We start from the raw sequence: 24,617 nt of genomic DNA on the forward strand, positions 1-24,617 counted from the left end.
GAGTTATCCATGTATTCAGTGCACTGTATTGTCAGTGAGTATTATCACAATTTTTCAACTTTTGAATAGTCTGTAAATTCACTCAGTTAGCTCTCCGATTCTCTTGCAGTCTGCCATCGTCGCTTTCCGAGCTGCTTCTTCCTCAACGCAAGCCGGTTAACAACATTCATTTTAACCTCTTATTTGCTCAATGTCAACATGAAGAGTCAAGAAATTGTGGCTCTAGCTAAGGAATCCATTTAGATTGGCAGGATGCGCAAGAAGTTTAATTCGCATAGCCATTTTAGCGTTGCTGTAAGCTTTGGAGAAAAACTAAAGGACAGACGCTTGTCAGTTTTTAAAGGTTAAAAAGAATGAAACAATAAAAAATAAAATCACATACTCTGATAATATAGGCTTAGGGGTCAGAGTACTGACTGAGGCCTCACAGGGTTAAATAAAAAAAATTGATTCTGTTGCTAGTGTATTGATAACACCATAGGAGGAAGCGGATGTGGTATACTGCAGCATCGATTTTATCCCAAACCTAGGAGCAGTTGCAGCACGGCATCATTATGTAGTGTTTATAAAGGGGGAAAAAGTCTCATATTCAAACTCACGATGTGTCAGTCATTACTTAGCAAGTTTATATGCATTTGTCCTGGAATTAATATTACACTGCAGCTTGCATTTCTACAAGACTTTGCCCACGAGTTGAATTTCATGCTTACTGCTGACCATTTATCCTTGCGTGGTTCACACTACATGTGAGAAGTGTTTAATAAAATATGTAATGTTTATATTTAATTTTATCAGTGTCTGAGCTGTGATGTGAGATAGATATATATAGAGACACACACACACATTTACATATTCTAAACCAAAAATCTGGGGGGGCTTTTCTGTAATGTTTGCAATAAACTGTTCATTATTGTCCATAATATACATAAAAACTTAATGTCCAACTATACACTTACAGATTTAGAGAAGATTTTCTCAACATTCAACTGAGCAAAAGTGGAAAGGATGTAGAACTTCTAATGAACACCACACCAGGCTTATCAAGATGCAACAAATTTACCCACAGTGGTTTTCTTCAACCAGAGATAAACTGGATGACAGAAACATTTCTACAGTATGTTATTAAATATAACCTGCTAAACAGTGCAGCTAGCCTGTGACGCTGTGTTTGAAGATGAGCAATTTAATGTTGCCCAACGCCACGGCAAAAAGGAAGGACATTAAAGATTTTTCATATCAGGACATAATAAATTACTATTTAGTCTTTACCAGGTCTTACAATTAGGTAAATAGAACTTCAGATGAATAACAAAATAAATAAACCACAATTCAGTAAGAAACTGTGAAATTAACTACATCACATGATTCAAATGCATATAGAGCTGCCTATAGCAGCAATAGCTTGTAGTAATTATTTTCTGTATGCCTTCATGAGTTTCTCATATTGTTGTGGAGGTATTTCGTCCCACGCTTCTTTACAGCGTTGCAGGCATTCATTTATGCACAGCATATCACTCAGGCTGATGTCTGGACTTTGCCTTGTCCACTATTCTGTTGTAGATTTGCTGCTTTGTTGCATGACCCAGTTTCAGCCTAGCTTTAGCTGTAGACAGATGGCTTCACTCTAGAATACTTATGGTTCATGGTTGACTCAATGACTGCAAGGTGCCCAGCTCCTGTGGCTGCAAAACAAACCCAACCCATCACCTCTCCACCACCATGCTTGACAACTGGTATGGGGTGTTTGTGCTGACATGCTGTGTTTAGTTTTCACTAGTGGTGGTGCTTTGCATTATTACCAAACATCTCCAGTTTGGTCTTACCTGTTCAAATAACATTGCCTCGGAAGTCTTGTGATTTGCTCACATGCATTTTTGCCTAAGCGGTGCTGTCATGTTCTTTTTATTAAGAAGAGGCTTCCAAACAAGCCATACTTGTTCCATCTTGTTCTTTTTTTACTGTCACAAACTTTAACACTTAAAATGCTAACTGAGGCCTGTACAGTCCGAGATGTTGCTTTTAGGTTTTTTGCAGTTTTCTGAGGATTGCAAGGTCTGCAATGAATTTGTTAGGAGATCCACACTTAAAGACTGATGGACTTTAATTTTTTTGGAAATGGCCTCATATACTTCCCTGATGTCTTTTCTCTTTGCCACTGTGTTAACACACCTGAATTCCCCAGAGCAGTAAATTCCTGAAACATCTGCTTTTGCAGAGATGCTCACACTCACTGATGATCAATTTCAGACTCACAAACAGCTAAGGCCACCACCACCATGTCTTCCATACATACACCTGCCCACCACCCCACTAATGTGAGCCATTGTCTACGTAGCACCTCATCTTTCAGGCTACTTACATACAGACTATATATACGGACCAAGTCCTTTGCAATTTGCCCTTTTAATGAGTGACTTCATCTTGCTTTGTTATTTATTACTGTTGTCCTATTGTCTATTTATATTTCCTTCACAGTTTCGATGTACATGTACAATGACAATAAAGACGTACTCTCTTCTATTCCAAATAAGTGCATCTGATTGGCATCATTAGTCTTTCACACACTGCTTCTGCATTTTGGCTTCATTTTTGTTAAATAATGTGCTTTTATGCCTTTTTTTGCCAATTGTATTTCAGTTTCTTCAACCAGAGCTTGTAAACATAACAGGGTATGACTATGAGGTTACAAGAACTAAGTTGTTTTGGGGTTTTTTCAAACCAGGACACAAAACTCAAATAAATGGTTGAGAGTATAAAAGTATTCATTCATAAAACTCTAGAAGCGGCTCAGAGTTCATCAAAGCTTGCCAGCGAACTCACTTTCCATCTCCGTAGCTCTCTGATATTAAAATGAGTTGATGGTGCCTAATGACTCAAACATGATTTCGATTCATGTACATGTCACCTGGTATCTGTCACACACTAAACGAGGGGGTTAGAAAATGATTCGCATGATACTGCTGAGTTTTACTGAGGATGCTGTGCAGGACGTGTTGCAGCAGTCTCTTTGAAAACAAACTGTACACTCATGTAGTGACTAACAGAACTGGAGCAAACTTTTTCACTTAAAAAGACAGACTGTGAAGCCCAGGTATCCAAGCTGCATATTTATGACACGCTCAGAAGGCACGTCTGTCTACTGACAATCATTCTGCAAGACCACATCCTGCTATGTCAAGCCGCACATACATCATAGTGTGCTGTAGAGTAATATACAAGTGTGCGAGCCACAAATGAGTGCAGCCAATTATCTGATTGGAAACACGGGGCAAAAACTGAAAGGCAAATCACGTGGAGTGGTGAAAAAAAATGCACAAAATACACTTTAAGAGAGGATGGAACAAATGGGTCCACTTCTCAGCACTTTATATTTAGAAGCATACGAGACTGCCGTTTCCACAGTTAATGGACATCATTCTTTCATTGCCATTGATAGGGGGTAAATACACGGGGCCAAATCGTTCCTGAACGATTACACACTTCCAGTAAAAACCCTGGTATTCTATTTCTGAACATTAATGAGCAGCTCAGGCCAATTTCACCTCTCCAGGAGTATCAAATGGCAGCTATGAGCTCATGGGCGTATGAAACCCTTCACTAAGAAGATGATACTGATTTTACCAAAAAAAAAAAAAAAAAAACATCAAAACAAAAAAAGAAAAGAACACCACTAAGCCTACCCTCCTTTGTGTATGTGTGTGTGTGTGCTCTTTTTGTTGCATCCGGAGCAGAGTGCAGCTGTGCACAAGGCATCCTGCTACCCAAGAGACAGATGACATTACGACTCACTAAAGGCCTGTGCGTCCTCAGTTAGACACGCTGCTTTGTTGAAGATTAACCTGAATGCCAGCTTCCTGGTACTATACAGAATATTCCTATTAAAAAGGAACAAAAGAGCGCAAGGAAGCAGTATTTCTTCTCTGCGTCGACCCTACAACTATTTGTACCTGACACGTGATTTAATTTCTTCTTCCTCTGATATTCATACCTGCTTTTTCCAAGAGAAATAAATATATTATATTGCAAGAAAATAATCCCAAACAACTGAACATTTAAGCAACCTGTGGTTCAGTAAAGAAGCACTTTAAACACTGATATTACGACACACAGGCGGGGTTGTATGTTTTCTTTCTATCATACAACTTTAGCTATCAGATTGATTTATGCGCTTAAAAAGCAGCCGGTTCAGTTTTACTTCTACCGTACTGATCCCAGTTTCTCCAAACTGTCTTTAGTGTAAAAACCTTGTAAAACCAACCAACCTCTTAAACTACTCATGTATTTGCTCAGTAACTTTAATTTTTAATCCTGGCAGTACAACTTACATTTTTCACAACACAAAGGTTTTGGCATCTTTAAAGGTTAATCAGTTGCCTTGGGTTCCAATGTAGACATCAACTAAAATATCTTACACCAATAGCGACTAGTTACTTGACGCTTAAAGCACTTTTAGCTGTAATGTATAAAAATTAAAAAAAAAATCCCACATCTACAATATCACTGCACTACCAGTCTCTTATTGATCAGTGGAATCAGTGGAGATTTCACTGCGTCTTTGCTGTATGAATTCAATTATTTGGGGCTTTTAGATGTGACATCACATCCTAACTGACAACACTATCCAACTGTTCACAATACCATCATGTCGGCCCATCGTGCAAGTCTTTTGTGAGGCATTCAAGCATCTTAAAAAAAACGCTGCACCCATCATATTTCTGACTGTATGCCAACCAACCAGTTCTGGCACATATACCTTACAAATTTACCAGTCATCAGGAGCGCTGATATTTGTATGAGCATGTTTGCACTGACAGAATACTCACTCTCGCCCTCTATTTTATCCGTGCCCCGAGTCCAGATAATAGTCCTGGTCTCCAGCTTTACTTGAAATGTCCTTCTCTCTGGCCGCTGGGACTTCTTAGAATAAAATAGTGTCAGTACTGTCCCCAGCTCCAGGTCTCGGTACAGGTTGTTCATCTCTGTGGCGTTGTCCATCCACGGCACAGGTCCATTGGAAAAGAAGCCAGAGGTCCCAGCCATGTTCACTTCCCCTGTTTGTTATCCGTTTCCTCTCAGAACAATCTGCTCAGTACAGGCTTAGACAGGGATACCTACAGGAGGAGAAGAAGGGAGGGGAAGCCCGTGAAACAACAATTCCTCTGGGACTTCATGTGTGTCAGTGCTGCATGCACATTATAAGGCACCAAAGAGTTTGATGCTGTCAAGAGCCATGCTTTAAACGATATTGCATGAAGTGTAAATGTTTCTATCATCCAATCTTTATAAATAAATGCACACTGTAAGACACTGCTACCCATATGTTGAGATACATGTCAAATATGAACGTAGGCAGTAATAATGCTTTATAATGAGCATTTATAAAATTATATTTCTAAAAACTCTTCTTTAATGTTCAGCCCCGAAACCACAAATGACTCATGTCATGTCATACACACACAAATATATATATATATATATATATATATATATATATATATATATATATATATATATATATATATATATATATATATATATATATTTATTTTTTTTTTATTTTTTTATTTTTTTTTTTTACGTTGTACGTCTTGATTACAAACATTCAACTTCTCAGATCATCTTATCTTCCGTACTTACAAGCTAAACAAAAAATGTGGGCAAAGAATATATTTCAAAACATACCTTTGACCTTATTAACTTAAGGGTACAAGTACTGAGAGCAACGATTAGGCTACAACCTTTCAATCCCATCAGAGTGCATTATGTATCATTAAGAGTGGTGTGAATAAATGAGAGCTGCATCAGAAACCCATCGTGCAACGAGAAATCATGTTGATGTAGATAAATACAACAGAAAGGAGAAACGGGGTTTAATGTTATTTAGACTGCTTTTTCAATTAAAAAAAAGAAAAAGACCAACAGGCCTGTAACTCCCTACAGGAAAAAAAGTTTCCTGTGAAAACAGTTTTAGGAATACAACTGGTGGCGAATGGCAGAAGAGTGGGGTTAACGCTGTAACAAGAACCGTCTGGCTATTTTCACGGCGTGGAAACGGGGCCGGTGTGTGCTAGCATTTCGCTGGGCGAAAACAACAAACATACCCTGCTAGACCCGTAAAAAAAAACAGGGGGCTGAGGTAGCAGTAGCTGTTCTATTCATTCCTACTCCTCCTTTTCCTTTTCCGTGCGAAGAAAAATTAACTGGGAAAACAACACGTCGGAGAGGGGCTGCCGTGCTGGAACTACCTACCGCCGCAATCTCGGCCCGACCGCACATCTCCAACGGCTGGCTGCTCCTCTCTCCTCGCGTCTTTTCTCCTTCTTTTTTTTCCCACCCACACTCAGGTTTTCCGTGATTAAATCATCGCCGGGCTCTCATAAGGCGCTGCGGTCCGGACAACAACAATTCCCGTTTCCTCTTCTCGCCTCTGGCCGTCCATAGAGAGAGAGAGGCAGACAGACACCGAAGCCCGTGGTAAGACTACGCAAGTTTGTCTGCTCTCGGATCAAGCCAGCGCAGGCCCTCTCTGGCACGTCAAGCGACCCGGAGTCTGTCACGAGGCTTCCGTCGCGGCTTTTCACAATAAAAGAAGTAATCGCGTCGCGTAAAGAGGTTGAGAATGTAGTTTAAAAAAAGATTAATTTCGTGTAACGCGCCCGTTTCTTAATTAGGGCGACCTGATGTCCCTCTTTATGTGGGACAGCGAGTTTAATTTATTCGTTTTTTGTTTTTGTTTTTTGTTTTATTCCTTGCCCCACTGTCCTACATCTTGAGACAATGTTACACATTTTGACTGGTTCATGCACATTTCTGGCTTTTGCAAAAACTTTTTAATATAGTCAGAAAAAGGTTATCCTAATGCCAGTTCAATCCACTTTTATTTATATAGTGCCAGATCACAAAAACAGTTACCTCAAGGTGCTTTGTATTGTAAAGTAATGACTACATTAATATAGCGAAAACCTCAACAATAACTCGACCTCCTTATGAGCTAGCATTTCGCACAAACTGTGTTTAGTCTGCATTTATTTTATAGCGATCTGGTCGCCCTATTCACAACAGCTGTATGAAAAACAGATACATAACACTTCACATATCTTTCACACATTTAACATATGCATGTTTATTATCATTATCAATGTTTATTATCAAAGTAGTTGTGCTTTATTTCAAATAAACAGAGGCATCACCATGAGTGTTGGCGAGCGTGTGTACTTTTGGTGTTTTGTTTATGCAGTTGCTTTATCATCTGTGGTGACGGTGAAGCATGTTGTAATACTGGTTTTAAATAGGAAGCAACATCCACAGTTGAATGAGGAAGCAGAAAAAACTGCCGCTCCTTGAGGTTCCTTGAAGGAAATGGTGACCCTGTCATATTTTCAAGATATGACAGGGCTCATAGGGGAGAGCCTCTGATTGTTGGGGAGCGTTTCTAATGTTGTAGGGCCTTTACTCTCCTATACAAAACAACATGAGGTGGCTGATGTTGTGAATTGGTGCAACATAATTAAAATTAAAACACAAGTAGTTGTCACTTGAAGATGGCTCCTAAATGGAGTCCGATTCCATACACTCTTATGGTAAAATGTTCAGCGTCACAACACAAAAAGTATATTTACAAAATAACGTTTGCAAAATACAATTTGGACAGTTTCTGTCTGTTTGGACAGTTTCAGCCCTCATAACAAACTTCAGTAGGGCAATTTATTTTTTTTAGTTAAAATCCAAAATTCCAAAGCCAAGGTTGATGTCATAGTGGTTATGTCCATCTTTGTATACAGTCTATAGTTTTAAACAGGTATTTATCACTTGTATGTTAAGTTTACATCCAAGCCATTTATTACTGATACCATCTAATTATATGCTTGTAATTTTTCTTACTGCATCATTTTGAAACATTCTTTCTTCTTGTTGTTTACCTTGGATTTCTTTGTATGTAGATGTGGAGAAGCAGAGACATCAGACAGTTTGTTTCTCTGATAGTCACACTTATTAGTGGGAAAAAGTGACTAAATAAAACCAATAACTACACTTTAAGGTCACTTACATTTCAGGTAGATAACTTAATCAGACTGATTTATGTCCTTCAAAGAAACCACTGACGCCTGTTTCCCTAATTATTCTTCAGTGTACAGTATTATCAACACTCCGATATTTTTTGTATTTGCTCAACAGAATTGTGACATTAAATTTCTCCCGCTGCCTTTAATGTCCATGTTTTATAAACCCAAGGACTAAGGGTTGTTGTTTTGACCTGATTTGCCATCTCTAAAAGTCAGTCAGTAGCCCTGTATTACAATATTCAGCTAAAATATGTGTATATGGCTGCTAATTGCTGCGAGGTAAAGCATCGTTACCTGATTTGCGTTCTAAATCCAACATCTGCAAAACTCTTTTTGAGGGCAAACGTTTTGACAAAGACATGCACTTAATTTGTAGTCAATCATGGCACTTCCGGTTTGACCCTGCTGTTCTGACTGCAAATAACGGCACAACGAGCAGTTGAAGCGGAATGGTATCGGCCTCTTAAAGACCCAGACCTTTCCTGAACACAGAGCTTACTGTGTCTCCTAAACATAGCCTTAAATAAACTTTTTTTTTTTTTTTAGTTATTTTTTCCATTATAATTGTACATTTTAAAACATAAGTTGTTGACTGATTCCTGTTGATTCCCTCCACATCAGGAATCAGACAATGATTACACAGACATGTGTAATCAGACAATGAGCTTATTTTTAATGCCCACTTGAAAACTAATCAAAGCTGGCAACAAAAAGACGAAAAAGACAAGTCTGATGTTTTATTCTGAAACCTACAAAGCTCAAAACAAGCATTCAACTAACCAGGATTGCGATTGTGTGGTACAAGATCATATAGCAAGAAATATTAATGACAAAAGTTAGAATATCCATTCACATTTGCAAATGAATTCAAAGACACGTTCTGCTTTATCAGAGCAATACAAAAACAGCACGTTACAATGACAGACTTTTGAGATCTTATTTGGCAAAAATCCACCCCCCTTTTGTCAGGAGGAGCTATCCTGTATTTATTTTTTTATTTTTTTTTAGCTCTGGCATACAGTACATACACTGCCTTTCAGCTGCTTCAAGTAACCAAGATCCATATTACACAGAGTTCATCGTAAAACTGAGGAAACGAACACGCAAAAGTTGCATTTGAGCAATGAAAAGCCTTCTGTTATAATGCTTACAGCACACATTTTAAAAAATACTGAATCAGTCACTAAAAGAACAAAACAAAACAAAAAACAGACAAAAGTATATGTACATCCCTGAAAGAAACAGCAAACTCAGAGAGGTGATGGAAAAAAGGACGACATTCTGTGCGCTAATAGTTGTGCGAGCATAGTGCTGGGGGTTTTCTGATCTTCACACTGTCACCAGTCTGTCATTTCATTTCATCTTTCACACTAAAATTACACAAATGAAAAGTCATCACATCACCTCTCTCTCGTGTTGCGTCTCACAGTCTCCCATACAAACATTTGTTTAATTCATTATTCTATGACAATATAGATTTATTTCTCAATAAATCTGATGGCTTACAAATTTCAATACATTTTATCTCACAAAAGATAATACTAATGCGTCCGTCGCTGCTGGGTCACAGGCAGATAGCTGCAGCTACATACGCAATACTGTAGTTTTGTAAGAGAGAGATGCCCTTCGGCAGCTTGGTCAAATGGTTAAGGAGTTATTTTCCTATACATAGCTAATCCTACAGCACAATTATTCACCTGCGATCGGCTCTCGAGCAGAGGCTTACCTTCCTCCTTCACTGCCCTGCAGCAGCAACACAGTGGAAACATTTTGACATCTCCTGCAAACCATTTTCATATCAAAGGCATGGGTATAAAAGGTAAAACATTAAATAGGTTTAAAACTCATAGTCTTTATCGGCCATGTCGATCGCCCAGGCGAACTTCTCTCTCTGGGTTTTGTTGTAGATTTTCTCAATGGGAATACCGAACTTCTTGCACCTGGGATTGGAGGAAAGACAAGACAGAATGAAAAAAGAAATACTGTGTGAAATGCAACAGTGGCAGTTCGACAAATAGGTTGATAAAAGAGTGGTTTTGTTTCAGCTGATGGCTGCTGTCAGGTCTTGCGAGCTTCCGTTAACTGCAGTTTTCTTACGCTTCTGTATAATTACGGTTTCAGATCCCCTCGCTCTCTCTTTTGCTTTTTGAGTGTTTCATTTGACAAAAACAATAAAACACAATATGAACGATTTCAAGATTAAGAGATTTGACTTAATTTTTCATATATTCTCTACATATTGTTATAACTTGGCCACAAAAAGCATGCAGTGAAAGTCTGCTGTCACGTCAATACTAATACTGGATTTTATTTTTTGTTACAGTACTGGTAAATTTGCAGCAGTTTGTTGGATATCAGTAGGACATCACATCGTCTTTGGCTTGGAGACTGACTGGGCCGTTTGTCCTTGGTTTGCAGGCAATCTAAACAATGTGGCATGAAAGTGTCCATGTGACTCACTGAACAGGAAAGTCTAAGAAGAATATTAGAGAGCAAATCAGCTGCAAACAGAAAATTAGTTTCTGTTTTCTAAGAAAGGTTTTATGCACACATTCACAGAACACTGAACTACTGGTGATGGTAAAAAAATGATTCACTCTGGTTACACGGCCCTCGTGTAGGCTTCTTTTTCTACCACAAACTTATCAGTAGAAACACCTTATACCAACTGTCAAGCACGGTGGTGGAGGGGTGATGATTTGGGCTTGTTTTGACCTGGGAACTCAAGTATTCTTGAGGGAGATGTCAGGCCATCTGTCCAACAGCTAAAGCTCAGCACAAGTATGGGCAATCGCAATTCCAAGCACAGCAGCAAATCTACAAAAAATAAGAGTCGAGGTGTTGCAACAGGCCAGTCAAAGTCCAGACCTCGACCCGAATGAAATGTGGTAGGCCCTTAAGAGAGCTGTGCAGATGCCCACAAACCTCAATGAACTAAAGCAAAACTAAAGCTGTAAAGAAATGTGTGACAAAGTTTCTTCACAACAATGTGAACGAGTCTTACAGAGAACAATTACTTTAAGTTATTGCTGCTAAAAGCGGTTGTTGGGGTCGAGTTTTTGAAAGCTTTCTTTTTCACATCATTGTGATCTGAGACGTCTGGAACAAAGGTACTTAATTGACACACAAGATTTTACAAGCCTGCTGCCTGTGGCAGGACATAAAACATATTTATCCATCCTTTTTTAAATCTGTTTATTCAATTCAGGGTCGCAGGGAGGCTGGAGTCTATCCCGGCTGTGTTGGGGTGAAAGGTACACAGTGGACAGTTTGACAGTCAATCGTTATGCTCTCATATTATTTCTAATACATAAAAACAAACACACAGCTTCTGATTTTGTAGTTTTTACATAAAAAACAATTACGGTTTATAATTGAAGGTTAAACCTTAACATGTGGATCCAATACTCTAACAAACTAACAATCACACTTCACACAGCTTTATGTGACTGTTGAGGGCAAAGTTAAAAGCATAAAATGTGGCAAGAATGGAGTAGAAGAAGAATAAAGACAGAATGAAACACTTTTGATTAGACAGCTTTGACAAAGATTACTTAATAAATATTACGATGTATATTAAGTATTTATACTTCTTCTGCAGCGCGGTACTGTTTATGTTATGGTCTCAAGGGTCTTGTGTATTATTTGGACCCTCAGTTAACATTAGTGAAAGTCAGTTTCTGTTTAATTGCTGCTGCTGCTTTTAATGTTTAAAGTTTTTGATCTTTGTGCTCAACTTCTGAGTCCTTGCTTCAGATTTATCATTTTGTTGACAGTTAATTTTGAAATTTGTAGATAAAGACTCAATAAAGACTTTCCTGGTTAAGTCATCCAAAAGCTAAAGCTGTTACTGAGATATAATAAAATGAGAGAAACCATGATTAACTAGCTAAAATTTTAATTTCCTAGCCGTTAAGCCAGTGTACCTTCACCATACCATTACTCACAAATACCATAGTTTACACCATGTTCCCATGCACCACCCTTTATTAGGATCCCCATCCCTTACGCCCTACAACCAAGAAAATCACGGAGGATTCCTGTATCCATTGTGCTTGAGGAGGAGGTTCTCCATAAATAGCTGTGGGGCATCGGTTAAGGAGGGCGGACCGCCATGTTCCCCCTCTCTATGGCCAAGTCCCTCCATTCACCCACAGACAGCACCTCATTGCCTTCCCACATGGAGGAAGGAGGGCTGTTTTGCGACGCTCCCTAGCTTTCAGAAACAAACCCCATTGTTCCTCACGCTCACACGCTTTTCTTCCTCTTATTTTCCTTTTGCAGCAGTTAGCTTTTTTGCTTGAGCTGCTCCTTTTCCTACAATGCAAAAGCATTTCCTGCCTTTCTGTCACCAAGGGTAGGTATGGACTGCACATACCCACCCACCCAGAGGCTGCCTGCCTATTTATCAGTAGGGGGGTTGCTCATAAAGTCATAGTATAAAACAAAAAAAAAAAAAAAAAAAAAAAGATGCTCTGATTAAATAATAATTAACAGCTAATAAACGCAGATACAGAATGTCTTCTGTGCACAATAAATACCATGCCACAGAGATGCGTGGATCCAGGTAATTAAGCTTGGAGGTTCCCAGAGCAATTTGTTTGTTCTCCTCTCTGTCTGTGGCTTGCACCTGGAGTTTCATCAGCTGCTCCTCTATCCTCTGTACAGCTTTACGCTTCATCTCCACAGCCCTTACAAAGAAAAACAAACACAGGGCAGAGAGAAGGAAGAAGACAGATACACAAGATGCAAAGGAAAACAAAGACGGGGGTGTACGAAGGCGGGGAGACAGAGAGAGACGAGGAATTATAACGACAGACTTTAAATGCCCTGGACACCATTTAAACTTCGTTGCTGAGGAGCAAAGATGTTTAAGTAATTAAGTAATTGATCAAACTCTCTTGTACTCATTAGCGGTGCTAATGTTTTCTTACTTTTTGCTCTTGTCATCATGGGAAGCCTTGTGATCAGCTTTGGCAGCCTTCAGCTGCTTCCTGGCTGCTGATAGTTGATTTTGTTTCTCATCGATCTACAATCACAACAAATGCACACAGAGTGAAGTCTAAAAGCTGCACCACCAAAAGAGTGGATAGCTTTACCTTTAATGGGTACAAAAAAAAATGCCTGTTTACTGAGAACAAATTCTAATGGAGGAATAACAAAACCAGAAACAATCGTAACACAGACGTTTACCTTGTTCTGAAGATTTTGCATGGACTTCTCAAATGTTTTGGGCGGAGCTCTCTGGTGGTTGCAAAGAATGGCCACGGCCCGGTTGGCTCGGTTGTATGATAGGATCTTTGCTGGGATGCTGTCATCAGCTGTTGATCCAAAAACAACATAAGAGGAAAAGTTTAGAATGATTTAAATTTAAAATGACCCAAACTTTGCTGTGTAAAGGGTTTAGCCAATTTGCTAAATTGCTGCTAACCTGCTGTTACTATAATTCTATCACATAATGTAATAAAGTAGTTATTTTTGAATGGAAAGGCCCAAAAAGGCATTAAGTGTACAATGCTCATGTGAACAGTTATTATTAGTCATTCCTTCTTCCTTTTTCACCTTTCCTCTGCGCTGTTGCTCTCCCAGGTTTAATGAACAGACACGCGTATAATGACATCTGTCTGTACAGTACAAGTAGACTGGTATACAGCTTAAAAGTACAGGCTTAAAGTTACCTGTGTGAGAGGAGCAGGAGTCAGTACTTTTGTTTACATGGTGGAAACAATACTTTAATACCTGCACTGTCATGAATATAAACTCCAGAGTCCAGGTGTCACAAACAGTGACTGTAGAAAACAAAATCACTTCTACAGTCACTGGTCACAACACAGCACAGAAGCCACCAGTTACAGCTTCACATACACTCCCAGGTCACTTTATTATGCAAACTTGTTCAGCTGCTTGCAAATATCTAATAAGCCATGGCAGCAGCTCAGTACATTTAGGAATGCAGACACGGTCAAGTTCAAAGTGAGCGTCAGAACGAGAAAGAAAAGTGATTTAAATGTCTTTGAACCTGGCGTGCTGGTTGGTGCCAGGCTGGTCTGAGTATCTGAGAAACAGCTGATTTGCTGGGATTTTCCCATACAACTATCTCTAATGGTACAGAGAACTGTATAAAAAAGAAAAAATATCCAGTGAGCAGCACTTCTCTAGGAAAAAATGCCTTGTTCATGTCAGAAATCAGAGAAGAATAATCTGAATGCTTCGAGCTGACAGGAAGGAAACAGTAAAAGTTAAAGAACCAATTGTTATACCCAAGGTATGCAGAAGAGCACCTCTAAAAGCACAACACATTTAACACTGAAGAAGACGGGCTACAGCAGCAGAAGATGACACCGGTGCCACATCAGTCAGCAAAGAACACGAACATGAGTCTACAATTTGCACGAGCTCACCCAAACTGCACAACAGAAGATTGGCTCATCTGATGAGATTTGAGTTCATTCTGTAGAGTCAGAATTTGATGTACATGAAAACACTGATTCATCCTGTCTTATAATAGTTCAGACTGCTGCTGCTGGTGTAATGTTGTGGGATATGCTTTCTTGGCAGACTTCGGGCCCCTTAATACCAGCTGAGCCTGCCTGAGTATTGTTGCTGAATCCATCTAACCCCGCTCCTGTCAGGATAAAACACCATGTCACAAAGCTCAGATCATCTCAGTCTGGTTTCTTGAACATAACAAGAAGTTCACTGTACTCAAACAACCTCCACAGTCACCAGATCTCAAACCAATAGAGAAACTTTGGAATGAGGTAGAATGGGAGATTTGAGTTATGGATGTGTGGCTGACAAATCTGCAACAACTGATGCCGTCATATGAATGTGGACCAAAATCTCTGAGGAATGTTTCCAGCACCTTGTTGAATCTATATCATGAAGAATTAAGGCAGTTGTGAAGGCCAAACCTGAGAGTAGCAAAGAGTACCTAATAAATTGAGACTAGCACTAACTTATTTAATGATGACAATGAGTTGCTATAAGACTACATGAAACCATTTTCACTCACAACAGGTCAGCTCCTTGAGCTGCTGTTGCAGGGTGATGGAGGCGTTATAGGTACGGAAAACTTTGGCTGTAAGTCCATCCATCAGCTCCTGTAGGTGCTTATTTAGAATAGATGTCTGCAGGAAACACAGAAAAGAAGAGGGAACAACAGTTAAGGAGGGCAGGTGAATCAGAATTATACAAAGTAGTTAAAGTAAACAGTTAACGTGAAGGCAGGTATTCTTGTGTGTTTCTCACATTCAGTCTGTCAAAGAGGTCGTCTTCAGGCTGTTTGTTTTCCAGGAACAACTGGAGGTTTTTAAAGACCTGACAGGAAACAAGAACGAAGATGTACTCAGCCTCAAATCAGTCACTTACATTTAACTCTTAAAACTGTGGCCATGGATGCACTGACACATTGTTACCAGCAGAGGGTGTGGGTTTATTTGTGCCCATGATGACAAGTGCAGGTGGTTTATAGACTGCAGGTTAGTGTGCTTTGTGTGAGTGCTTTTTAACTGGTACTTCAGAGGAAATGCAGCCAAATAGACAGGACCCAGACGTGCTGAAGAATTTGCAATTAAAAACGCGTGTGTGTGTGTGTGTGTGTGTGTGTGTGTGTGTGTGTGTGTGTGTGTGTGTGTGTGTGTGTGTGTGTGTCGTTTGTACACTCTGTTAATGGCAGGAAACAGACCACCCTGTGAGGCAGAGCTGACGGAAAACTATTTCTTTCTGATCACCTGCCTGTACAAACATCCTCCATAGATTAGAACATTTTTATCTCATCAACACTAAATTCCACATCTGTCATTACACAACCAATATCTGCCACAGCACCTCTTTCTTCCCTCATTAACTCCTCCCCTTCTCATTTCCTTCCTTACCCTCTTCTCCACGGGTATTTTGTTGTAGTAGCGGATGGAGTCTTTTCCTAAAAAGTCAAACTCCACAACGTACTCCTGGTCGTCCAGCTTGGGGTACAGTTTGATGTGTTCCACTCGCAGCGAGCAGCAGCCAACGGTGTCCGCCGTCTCGCCTTCCTCCTTTTCGTTACCTGCCCTCAGAGCCAGCTATGAGAAAAACACCAAACATCACAAACATAAGCAAAACTTCAGAGCAGAACATTTGGTCAGGATTTATGTAGGCCCTGTGATGAACTGCTGAGCTGTTCGGCATGTAACCCGCCCCCGGCCCAGTGACAGTTGGGATAAACTCCATGTCACCCATGTGACTCTGAACAGCATGACTTGTTAAGAAATCTTAGACTTAGTTTACCAGTGGAACTAAAGAAGGACCTATGATTTGTGTGACAGTAAATGTCATTTGCTGACACAGACTGGGTAATGTGTTAGAAATGAAAGGATACCACATTGTTTGATGGAAATTAACATTTTCAGCCTACAGAGGGCTGAATTTAAAGACATCCCAAAAACCACAAAGATGCTGGTCTTCTATGGCAAATGCCAATCAGGCTCCACAGTTTCATGCAGTGAGCACAGAGCCCAGCTCACCCTGCCCCTTGCACAAAGGAGCAGATACTGGTCCTACTGATGGGTTAAGGACTTTCTACGGTCAGCAAACCTTCTGGTAATGACACGTATTGATGTGCCATCCTGGAGGAGCTGGACTACCTGTGAAACCTCTGTAGGGTGCAGGTGTTGCCTCATGCTACCAGTAGTGACACTGACCCCAGCCAAAGAGGGAGGAAGAAGAGGGGAAGCCGTCTAAGATAAGATTTAATTGCTGGGATTTTTATAGATGGAGATGATATGACGTATGATAGGGAACTAGCCAAAGAAGCAATGTTGAAAAAGTGAAAAGTAGATTGAAGTTGGAAGGAAATTCATTCTAATTTGGTGGGGTTTATATCTCAAGCACAGACATCAGGACTGCCTCTGCACGTGGGCCCACGGCCCTGGATGTCTGGAGTGAGAGATGAGACGAGGAGTCAGCAATGGCCTTATGGTGGCCTGGAATATGTTCAGCTCGGAATAGGAACTGGTGAGTGACTGACAGCTGTGGAGGACAACACATTAAAGGGATGATGGACGGAAATGAGAACGTAGTGCTTGGAGGCATAGGGAATGCACGAGATGTGAAAATTCAGCTGAATTATCTACAATAGTTCACGTCACTTTACAGCAATTTCCCTTTTCAACCTACTACTTCCACTAGTTCTACTTCTACTACTTAAATCAAAGCTGCTGTACGTTCTTGTCTATAATCTACTTTATCTATTTTATCACTTGGTGCAGTCACCATAATTTTATTGTATTCTTATTTACCTTGTCTATGAAGTACAGCGCCACAGCTCTCTGTCTGATCCTCATCTCTTTTGACTTCCAGTCCTCTCTGTACTGAGCACGGATGCGATCCACACACTTCTTTAAACGCCGGGCAGTTTCATATTTCTGCCAGTCCTTCTCCCCCTGCACACACACACACACACACACACACACACACACACACACACACACACACACACACACACACACGTACGTCCCATCATTGGGAAAATGGTAGAAAAAAAAGGTTACTGGGGGAAAAGGCGGCGAAAGCGCGGGTACCTTGATCCTGGAGCTCGGGTTTAACATGATGTACTTGATGGAGCCCTGGATGTTCTCTGTCCAAGATGCTAACCAGGTTACTTTGTTGTCATGTCGAACCTCCTTCCATTTTGTCCCTGGGGGAGGTTTGGGGTGCTTGGAGTCCCTACATAAAAAGAGCCAGAGTTACCAAACAGGTGCAAAACATGCTGGCACATTTCCACTGATCTATGTTTGGAGCTGTTCCCACGGTGGAGCTTTGTGCTGATTTAAAAGCGTTCCTCAGAGGTACCAAAAATTAAATAACTGATCTTTTTTCTGCAGTGTAAACACCACAGCTATGAGACAATAGTGCAAAGAGAACATAAAATCCCACCTTCCAGTATGCGGGGGTGAACATGTCCTCCCTGGCTTGTGTTATTGTTTGCACAGATACAGTTTACACTGACAGGAAGACCACCTTTGACATGGTGCCAGAAGCGCATGTGTGTGTCAGTGATACATCTGCCATACTGTATATGCGACAGGCAGCACGTACAATCTTTTACCCAGTGTTTTTTCTTTGATGGCAACTGACCGCTACAATTTAGCTTTCCCATAAACTCTCCCACACATCCCGCCTCCAAAGCAAAAACAACATCATTTCCACAGTCTGTAAATAAATACGGTAATCACAAAATCAAAAGACAGAAGCACAGATTAACAGAAAACAAGGCAGACAGGTGGTAAAACAAGGTGATCGGTGTGGGGTAAATGCCTGTGACCTCCTGACCAAACACTTCATCAATACTCAAAGCCTCATCAGTTGCTGCTTATTATATCCTTTCACATGCACACATCCTCTTATTTTATCCCTTTAACAACAACAGTCTCATCATCTTTCACATGTCCTCACCTAAAATGATTTTACAGGGCCACCTTGTGGTAAATCTCATAACCAAACACGATAACAACAACTTGTGTCCAGATTTTATGTTTCTGCTATGCTTCGCCTCTGAAACAGGAACGGTTAAAGATCAGGGCAGCTGAGGTGGCGAGATTTCCTACTTGCTACAGTTAATAATGATGTCTTCGGGTCTGATGCGCCGCTTCAGCATGCCCATCTTTGGATGGTCCCCCCGTCCTCGGAAAAGGCCCGGCGGCTCGATGCGGAAATTTCCGATCCTCTCCTTGTGGTTGTCCATGATGCAGAAACCATACTCCTGAAGGAGCCGTTCATTTTCCTCTTTGATTTTCTACAAGATGTATGAAGATATATTGAGAAATCCCAGAGTTCTCGAGGTTGGAAGAGTGCACCTAACTGCAATACCTGTTTCTCCTCTTTAGACATCTGTTTCCGAGCTTCTGACTGGGCCTTGAAGTACTCGCTCATCTCACTGAAGTCACATTTATTCAGGTCAGTAATCACAGACTTCTCCTCTGATGTCATTTCCTAAAATAAAACAGAAGACATGTGAAGCCCCATTTAAATACTTGGAAATTCACACTATCTGCAGAGCCATGTCCATTTTCCTCACCTTCCTCCAGTCTTTAAAGAAGTTCTTCCTAAAGATGTCCTTCGTGGTATACTCATGATCCAACATTTTGGCAAAAAATGTTGCAACCTCTTCAGCAGGAGCACTCAGCTTCATAGGCTTACCTACAAATACAGGAAATTACATTATTTTAATAAAAGATAATAATAAGTACACAAAAATAAGTTTTCTTTAATACAAACTGACTCACCACCATAGTAAAATTTAACTTTGCCTGGCAAGGGTTCGTATGGAGGCGCAAACACTGGACCTTTATGTTCCAGGAAGCGCCATTTGGAGCCGTCGGTATATCTTTCCTCCTCCCACCTAATCATGACAAACAACAACACAACACAACCGATGAGAGAGAAAAAACTGCACTTTATCTAAATAAGTGGTTTGTAATTTCCTGAGGAAAAGATCAATTTGTGTCTATAATTAACTCACCATTTCCACTTCTCTTCTTCTTCTTTTTTCACTTTCTTCCCGTCTGTTCCTTTTTTGTCTTTTATCTTCTTTTTGTGCTTTATACCCTAAAAAATGGATTCAATTAAATAGATCTACAAGGAGATACACAGCAGATGCCCCAACCCGGAAAATATTTTTGTCATTACAGTGTATTAACATGTAATAAACCTCATCTTCCTCGTCTTCGTCGTACTCATGTTTCCTCTTTTTGGCCTTTTTGTCGTGTTCCAACTTGACTTTTTTGGGCTTGTATTCATATCTGTAGAAAATTACACCACTACATGAACAACCAAAGCTGAACTGCAACTACAAGCGTATTGGATTCATTTGAATGACACCTACTCTTCATCATCATACTCTTGTCTGGAGCTCTTGTTGTGTTGGGGTGAGGGGTAGAAGCCATTGTCTTCCTCAGGTTCACTCTTAATGCCAGCAGGGCTCCTGTCTCTAATTGGCACGTCAAACGCATTGAACAGCATTTTAGTAAATGACAACAAAGCAATAACTGCTCTTTAGTATAATTATTTTAAAAGCAAATAACGGCTGATTCATGAGTACTTTTACTGCATGATAACTGCAAAGGTCTTTAGCCATCTGTCATTTCTTGTTATTTTGCTAGAAAAACAGGAAATGGGTGCAGTGATGGACTGAAACGTGCAGGCACAAATGACACTGCAGACTATAAGTCAAAAACAGAGTTTGTGCAATTCTAAAATGAAAGTCAATATTTGGTATGACCACATTTATAAAGTCTCTTAGGCAAGCCTGTAATTTCTTTAAATCTTCAGGAATCGTTCTCCAGGCTTCTAGAAGGACATTCAAAGCTCTTCGTTGGATGTTGGCTAATCCATGACTGACCGTGTTTCTTTCTGCATTTTCTATTTTTTTTCTTTCAACTATATTAGTAGTGTGTTTTGGAATAAATAGCAAGCTGAAAAATAAAGGATTTGCCAGACACTTTTCAAATGATATTCCAGGTTCAATCAAAATCTGTCACGTTACTGTGTTCATAATTTTATCAATTTTGGCAAGTGCCATTTTTATGCTTGAATCATGCATACATCAGTGTTAAGTGTCTTAAAAAAACAAACAAACAAAACATTCCTCTGAAAATGGTCAGGTACAAGGACTGGACTGAAAATAAGTAAAAACACAAAACAAAAACAAAAAATCAGCCAATGTTCAAAGTAAAACTTTGAAAAACCTTCGGATATAATGGAGAACTGTTGTTCAAGAGCATTTTACCACTAGAAGTAATAGATAAAGAAATGAAATGTGCTTCAGGACTTGTGCAGAGTCTGTAGCTGCAACAAAGCGATCATGTTTACCTCACATATCCATTTTCCTTCTCCCTTTTAGGCTTCTCTAAATGAGATGATTGAATCTGAGAAATGAGAAAATATAGAAAACCATGTTAAAACGTATGCCACACCTTTGCCAACTTTAAAAACTAATTTTAAACTTTAGCATATAGTCAGAGTTAACTGAAAACCAGAGGGGCTCTGGTTGCTTGTCAGTGTTTGTTTCTAATGAGGCCAATCTCTCTGGAGGATTTTAGAAACGTTAAAAAAAACAGGACCAAAAACAATTTGTCACAAAAAATAACGACTCACAATCTTTACTCCAAACACATATAAAGCTTTTCATTTAAAAGCATACCGACGACCCATAAACAAACCTTCTCTTCTCTCCTCTTGTCTTTGTCCCTGTCTTTGTGTTTTTGTCTGTGTTTGTCTGAGCTGCTGTCGCTGTGCTTCAGTCGCTCTTTGTCTTTGTCTCTGTGTTTCTTCTCAGAGTGCTCCTTATGCTCACTAGAACACAGAAGACACAAAAGGCAGAGATCAAGCGTAAAAGGTCAGACGAGGTCTGGATGTGCAGACACAGAAGATGCCATCACAAAAAAAAACAAAAAAAACAACCACCGGCAACGTACGCTTATCGTTTTTAATCACACAAAGACAGAGACGCGGGCTGTCAACAATAACGGACAAAGTAATGACAGCTACTTATGACACACAAAAAGAAACCATAACAAATCCACAATGGTTCCAAGATTGAAAGATTTCATTAAGAAACTTAATTTGACGTTGCTGTATTTATTTTAGTTAAATCAGCAGTCACTTATTGAGTCTTTCATATTACTGTGTTTGATACTGACAAAATGAAATTTGGATTTTGTCAGGATCCTCCTCATTTAAAATGTTCCCATAACACCGCAAAAGTGAATACATACCATTACAAAGACTTAACTCTGAAAACCGATTATTTCAAGAGAGTAAGGGAACAGCCAAACATAAAGGCAGGTGTGAATGATGTTTAGCAGATCACCAAATAACTGAGACAAAGAAACAGACATCTTACCTGTTGCTGTGCTTGAATTTCTCTCGCTCCTTGTCTTTTTTGTGATCTTTGTGTCTGTGTTCCTTGTCTTTGTGCTTGTCTTTATGTTTGTGTGTGTCTACAGTACAAGGGAGAAATCAACTTGAGAAGCATTTAAAGATATCAGAACAAAAACTTTTTAAATGATTCTTTCACAATTAGCTGTTTGCAATTTGCATGATTTGTCAGGATGTGTCACCTCCAAGGCAACATTCACTTACCAACACTTTATTAGGTACACTTATTCAATTGCTTGTTAATGCAAATATCCAATCAGCCATTCACATGAAAGCATTTATTATGTATTCAGGCAGCATCAAAAAGGTGAGGAAAGGTGAAGTGATTTTTGATGTGGTGTGGTTGATGGTGCCAGATATCCCAGACATTTCAGAAACTGCTGATTTACTGGGATCTTCCCATACAACCATCTCTAGGTTTACAGAGAATGGTCCAAAAATATTTACAGAGAGCGGCAGTTATCTGGGAGAAATCGTCTTGTTGATGCCACAGATCAGAGTAGAATGGCCAAAGTGCCTATAGGAAAGGAACAGTAAGTCAAATAACCAATTGTTACAACCAAAATGTGCAGAAGAGCATCTCTCAGCAGCAGAAGACCACACTGGGTGCCACTCCTGTCAGCTAAGAACAGGCTAAAATTTGCACAGGCTCACCACAATCACCAGATCACAAGTCAAAAGAGCACACTATGGGATGCATGGCTGGATGGATATGCAACTTACAAATCTCCAGCATCTATGATGCCATCATGTCGACATGGGCCAAACTCTCTGAGGAACGTTTCCAGCACGTCGTTGAATCTATACCACTAGAAATTAAAGTAGCTCTGAAGGCAGGCCACAGCCTGCACAAAGTGTACCTAATAAAGCGGCAGCTGAATGTACATGCCTTGGTAAAGCTGCAACAAATCTACTGAGAAGTGACATCTTAAGGACGAACTGTGCAACAAACGTCCGTTCCCTTACTTCTGGTTCCAAATCTCGGAGAAACACTTTGTCAACAAACATGCAAACACACAAAACAAAAATCTCTTAATGCATGCAGAGATAATTGCAATGAGACAATAAGAGACACAAATCTCCAAAAGAAGAACTTGGCTGGTGAGGACTGGGGGGGGGGGCTAAGTATGTTTCATACCCACCCAGCAAAACATCATTCCTCCACGGGTATTTTCCACATAGATCAATTTTGTTTTCATACACTCCTGCTGCCAGCCAAACGACTAGCCCGTAATGATTCTGCATGTTCTCCTAATATTAAAATGCTTCCTGCTGAGTAAAATCCCCCCAAAGGTAGACCTGAAACAGTCTGATCATCACCTTGTGACTCTCTGTTGTCATGGCAGTTTAATAACCACATAATCAGCTTTTGTAATATATACCACATTTTAATAAGAAACTAATTTCCCTCAGACAGCTTTGCTTTGCATCAAATAAAGCATTTAAACAAAAAAGGCTGCTCCCAACTTAAGTGTAATTTAAGTATAATTTGTGCCAAAAAAATAAAAAAATGTGGATGTTTTTAATAATGCCGTGCAACTTTTTTCAGTGTGTGAGAGGGCTTGAAGTTTGGTGTGAGTATTCCTCGTTAACAGTGCAGATAAATATCTCTTAAGGAAGGATGGAGGCAGAGCACAGGTGGTGGTGAGATAGGGGCAGGGAGAGGCGATAAGCTCCCAGCTCTCGCCTCCATATCACGGCAGACAGTTGGCTCTGTGCTCGGCGCCCTGCCTGCTTCATACAGAAAAAGAAAATGGCGCAGAGACTAAGTCCTCAGCCCCAATTCGGCCACTTTCGGCTCCAAAATTCGCTGCGATTCCACGCACGTATCGCCAGTCTAAAGCATGCAAAATTTACACGACGCCAGGCCCTTTCGGAATACCCCGTCAGATTAAAAAAACGAGACTGGCAAGGGTGCATTTCAGACCCTCTTTTTGAACAATAGCCGCAAGAGAGTGGAGGAGAAGGGACTTAGTCTCTGGGACGCCATTTCTGTCCTTTAAAAAAACTAACAGTAGACAGATTCCAGCTGGAAATCAAGAGTCAGAATGAACAAGAAAATCCTCATTAGAGGTCCTACCGCTTCCTTTAGATCCGGAATTGACCTGAAAATTGTGAAAAAATGTTTTTAATATTTCAATTTTAAAAACGCCGGTAAGCTCGCTTATTCAAGTTTCAATAGGAATATACGCTGAGCCTAGGAATGTGCGTATTTCTGCACAACAAAGAGCCGAGAGAGCACAAAAATGTAAAAGTTTTCTCCTAAAATAAACAGAGCAGCCTAACTTGCAGCGACAGCTAACGTTAATTTGCGCTCATTTCATATCCTGATGGTTAATACTTGTGTTATGTCTGTTATTGCTGAGAGAATTGATCCAAAACTGTACAGAAGACACTAATTATCGGCCAAAAGCTACCTGGGAGTCTCCGCGTCCGTGGTCTCCGCTCATGGTCAAGTTGTTTTTGTTTGTTACGCAGGTAAAGTTAAGAGTAGACAGCTGTTAAAGGATGCAGCCGCACAGGATGCGAGGCTCGGGGAACCCTCACTGACAGCCTGGAATGGAGTCCCGATGTTTACCGACTGCGCATGCGCAACCCAACCTGGAAGAAGGCTGTGCATGGTCCTTACCTGAACCG

At 40.2% G+C, this 24,617-nt stretch overlaps 2 protein-coding genes across 2 annotated transcripts in view; both read right to left on the reverse strand.

Annotated features, from left to right (window-relative positions):
• The window catches only part of plcg1 (phospholipase C, gamma 1), a 30,737-nt gene extending 24,217 nt beyond the window's left edge, over positions 1–6,520 (reverse strand). Inside the window, exons 1-2 of the mRNA XM_085392883.1 lie at positions 6,250–6,520; positions 4,824–5,111 (exon numbers count right to left, since the gene is read on the reverse strand). Coding sequence (XP_085249009.1) covers positions 4,824–5,040 — 217 coding nt within the window. The 5' untranslated portion in view covers positions 5,041–5,111; positions 6,250–6,520. The remainder of the gene's footprint in view (positions 1–4,823; positions 5,112–6,249) is intronic.
• Positions 6,521–8,787: 2,267 nt separating this feature from the next.
• top1b (DNA topoisomerase Ib) lies at positions 8,788–24,558 on the reverse strand. The gene is made up of 21 exons (XM_085393827.1): positions 24,398–24,558; positions 24,061–24,085; positions 21,946–22,042; positions 21,263–21,395; positions 20,913–20,968; positions 19,927–20,031; positions 19,753–19,843; positions 19,564–19,649; positions 19,328–19,443; positions 19,120–19,241; positions 18,912–19,034; positions 18,650–18,837; positions 17,624–17,768; positions 17,342–17,485; positions 15,941–16,126; positions 15,315–15,383; positions 15,079–15,193; positions 13,257–13,384; positions 12,998–13,092; positions 12,605–12,754; positions 8,788–10,003 (listed from the first exon to the last, which is right to left on the reverse strand). The coding sequence occupies exons 1-21, from the start codon at positions 24,428–24,430 to the stop codon at positions 9,901–9,903; spliced, it is 2,310 nt and encodes a 769-aa protein (XP_085249953.1). The 5' UTR covers positions 24,431–24,558; the 3' UTR covers positions 8,788–9,900.
• Between the last annotated feature and the right edge of the window lie 59 nt (positions 24,559–24,617).

The sequence above is a fragment of the Rhamphochromis longiceps genome, linkage group LG20, assembly GCF_057381845.1.
Source record: "Rhamphochromis longiceps isolate RC_006_pf linkage group LG20, R_longiceps_female_GT1.1, whole genome shotgun sequence".
Taxonomy (NCBI): domain Eukaryota; kingdom Metazoa; phylum Chordata; class Actinopteri; order Cichliformes; family Cichlidae; genus Rhamphochromis; species Rhamphochromis longiceps.